The sequence below is a fragment of the Phytophthora parasitica genome (assembly GCF_000247585.1).
Source record: "Phytophthora parasitica INRA-310 unplaced genomic scaffold supercont2.214, whole genome shotgun sequence".
NCBI classification, from domain to species: Eukaryota; Oomycota; class Peronosporomycetes; order Peronosporales; family Peronosporaceae; genus Phytophthora; species Phytophthora nicotianae.
The window spans coordinates 1-3313 of record NW_008649200.1 but is presented as its reverse complement, the minus strand read 5'-3'; the positions used below and the strand labels follow the sequence as shown (position 1 = coordinate 3313).

General features: G+C 49.4%; 2 protein-coding genes across 2 annotated transcripts; one reads left to right on the top strand and one right to left on the bottom strand.

Moving 5' to 3' along the window:
- Positions 1–644: 644 nt before the first annotated feature.
- Positions 645–1027, bottom strand: PPTG_19930 (hypothetical protein; the record flags this gene model as incomplete). The annotated part of the gene is made up of 2 exons (XM_008918483.1): positions 645–827; positions 884–1027. The coding sequence occupies 2 exons, from the start codon at positions 1025–1027 to the stop codon at positions 645–647; spliced, it is 327 nt and encodes a 108-aa protein (XP_008916731.1).
- Positions 1028–1184: 157 nt separating this feature from the next.
- PPTG_24771 (hypothetical protein) lies at positions 1185–2461 on the top strand (the record flags this gene model as incomplete). The annotated part of the gene is made up of 4 exons (XM_008918482.1): positions 1185–1706; positions 1766–1843; positions 1918–2130; positions 2309–2461. The coding sequence occupies exons 1-4, from the start codon at positions 1671–1673 to the stop codon at positions 2459–2461; spliced, it is 480 nt and encodes a 159-aa protein (XP_008916730.1). The 5' UTR covers positions 1185–1670.
- Between the last annotated feature and the right edge of the window lie 852 nt (positions 2462–3313).

Genomic DNA, 3313 nt, shown 5'->3' with positions numbered 1-3313 from the left:
ATACATCGTCGAGGGCGTCTACCGGAGGAGCTGTGTCCTACATCCTGTTCTCGCCGCTGAGTTGTTGGCGTGTAAGCTGAACTAACACGAGGAGAACAACAACACCTTGTTGAGGAGGAACGGCTCGCGATGAGTGATCTTATCTTATACCTGTACGTACCACTGAGAAAAAAAGATATCGATGGTGCCAACAAAAGCAGCTAGACTCAGGTGAGCTGACGGAATAGTAGTGTTTATCTCTCCAGCGGATTGTTGGTTCGTCTAACGATATCCAAATTCACCTCCCGTGGATATTCCACACATCAACAGGACAAAATTGAGCCATCCACGCCTGAACTATCCCCAATTACGTGTCCACGAGAGCCTGTTCACGACTCTCGTTACTCCACCTTTATCACAACGTCACAACTGTATCTTAGGATTGGCGTACGGGCTGGAGCCCGAGAAGCGTAGTTCTCAAACTTCAAATATTTTTTTATGAGCACGAAAATGGTAATGAATGGGTTGACAGAAAAGCATGAGTTGATGAACTGACAAAATGAAATGAGTAAGCGGCTCACAAATTGGTTGGCTGCTGCGAGATGTTTGAACGGTGTGCCGACACTACTTGATGCAATGTTGAGTAGCTTCACGAGATGTTGACCTTAGTGAGCCCGTAGAGTTTGGAATGGATTTGACAGCAGTTGTGGTAGACATTGAGTTTGTATGGTGTGATCATCACTACCTCCCCTGGGCTTAGGGTCATCCATATCCACATTGAGTAGCGAGACAGAGATAAGAAACTGATTCGCTTCGAACGGGTCGTCCTGCTGTGCTTGCTTGAATGCCTGATGCAGATATCATGTGAGAGTGCGGTATGTTCATGTTTTCTATGGTTGATTACCTGTTCCTGCTCTTTGAACGGCTCCGGCGGCTGCCATTCACTAAAGTAGAGTCGTAGGAAGTGTAGACCGCGGACTGTGTCGGATGCAATCCAAAGAAGACGCGCCTTGATGCACACGTCCTTGTCGTTGTCGTCGATGTGCATGATGAACTCGCGCAGGTCTGTTTGACAGCAAGTGTTCGTTAGTATGTGGAGTAGTCGTTGTGATGCATGTCATGTTGATAATTACTTGCCGTCGACTGTATCAAAAACCATTCTTTTGTGTTTTTCAATCGTGATCTTGAGTTTTTTTTTTAGAGGAGACTGATATCTCGTCGTGGGTTGATCGATCATGGGCCATGCCAGATCGTGCGTCATCGTTGGTGTCGAACGAGGCCCGGCCATCACGTTGTCCGCTGCATGCTTATCGGCTGCGTCTCTCTCGCGCTGTTTCTTTGGTGGCGTTGCCGTCGAAGGGAGGGTGTGTTCTCTCGGGCTGAATGGACTGTGAGCTCTTCTATATGGCTGCTACGGGAAGGGACTTTGCGATCGGCAGATGAAAGTACGAAGGATTCATGAACGCTTTATGGTGCCAGTTCTTGATCGTGTGCGACGAGGACGTTGGAGCAGTTCAACGACAGCAGCCTAACAAGAGTCTTTTCTCTTCTCGTCGCAGGCGCGGCACCGCATTCTTGTCGCGCCGCCCTGTTCCCACTTGAGAACCAGGTTTGTGGCACTAGAGTATGACTGAACAAAGTCCGGTGCTGTCGATCGAGCGTTCGAGACTGTCCGCATCGTGAAGGCAAACATGAGCATGGGTGACGATTGGCTCGCACGCCCAAGTGTAAGTTGTTTGTTAGCTATTCGAGTTTGATCATAATATGTGACTTGTTCGTGTTGCAGAGCGATGCTCCTGTTTGTATGTGCGAGTTTGATGAAGGCGAGGTGCGTGGATGCAGGGAGCGGTGTTTAAATCGTTCTGCAAGTGACGCTTGGGTGTGTTTAGTTACTGTGAACTCCAGTTTATAAGATATCGTTGTGATGGTTATCGGTAGATGCGATTCGAATGTGCCGTCGAGAGCTGCCCCTGTGGAGACCGCTGTAGCAATCGTCAGCTACAACAGGGCACGACGTTAAAAACCGCCGGCATTGATTGTGGCCTGAAAGGAGTCGAAATTATTGCCCTCGAATACATCGCTGAAGGGCGTCTCGTCGGCGAGTACGTCGGCGAGTTATTGGGACGTCGAGAGGCTCAGTTAAGATCAAAGGTAAGGTGTTGACCGAATCATTTCGCAATTTACGAGATTCTAACACTGAGAAGTGTAGCTGTATCGCGGTGAATGACACTCCTACATGATGCAAACTAACGGTGATGCAATCATCGACGCTACCCGTATAGGTGGTCGCATGCGGTTTGTAAACCATTCATGCGATCCCAATTGTCAGGTTGAGAAATGGAGCGTTCGCGGCCAGGAACGCTGTGGTTTGTTCGCGAATCGATGTGTGAGGGCCGGCGACGAGATCACGTTTGACTACAACCTCGTTTCTGCCGAAACTGAGGTGTGGCGCTGCGCTTACATGCAGCTATTGCTTGCCTAAAAACGTTCTATGTACTCGCAACAGAGATTTGAGTGTTTATGCGGGTCAAGATGCTGTCGAGGTGTGATTGGAACACGAAACCGTGCGCAACATCTCGAAATCCAATCGCAGCATCCAACCCCAAGAAAAAACGGTTTGTACGACTTACATTAGATCGATTCTTGCAGTCTTGACAATCGTTCTCGACAAGGCTCCGTAATTTTTGATGAGCGGGTTTGAGCCGAGCGACGAGACCTTTTTGGTCGTTGCACTCTTGCGATATGCGTTTATATCGAACAAGGCAGTATATCTGTTCATCTTTGGAGTTTGGAGCTTTTGTGAATGTGCCCAGGGGCAGCTGCTGCTGTTGGCCGGTTCCCAAGACTTTGAGAATGTGTCCTATATTGACTGCCGTTTGCCAACGTGCTTAGTGAACCGTCAGCGGTGTTATCGCGTTGCTGCTGACAGCTTCGGTTTGAGTAGCATTCATTATCCACCACTGCCGTATATGTTGGTCACTGCCCATGGTCTTCAGCGCTGAAGAACGAAGAAAACTGCATAGGCTCGCTGTCCAGCGTAATCGAGCACGCGAGAGCCCTGAGCAGAGAGCTGAAAGGCTGCAGCGACAGCGTGAGCGACAACTACGTGCCCGTTCGGCTGTCGGTGACAACGAACTGTGTCAATCCATCGGTGAACCGCATCAAACTTGGCTAGACGGTGGTGCTCCAACTCTACGCCTCGTGAGTACTAGCACGAAAGATGAGGTTTTGCATTGATTGAGATTGACTCTTGGACCGTCCGGACTCGATGATGCAACATGCGCCGTGTGCGACTGCGGTAAGCTGCGTCAAGACTATGATTTCAATTGGCGAC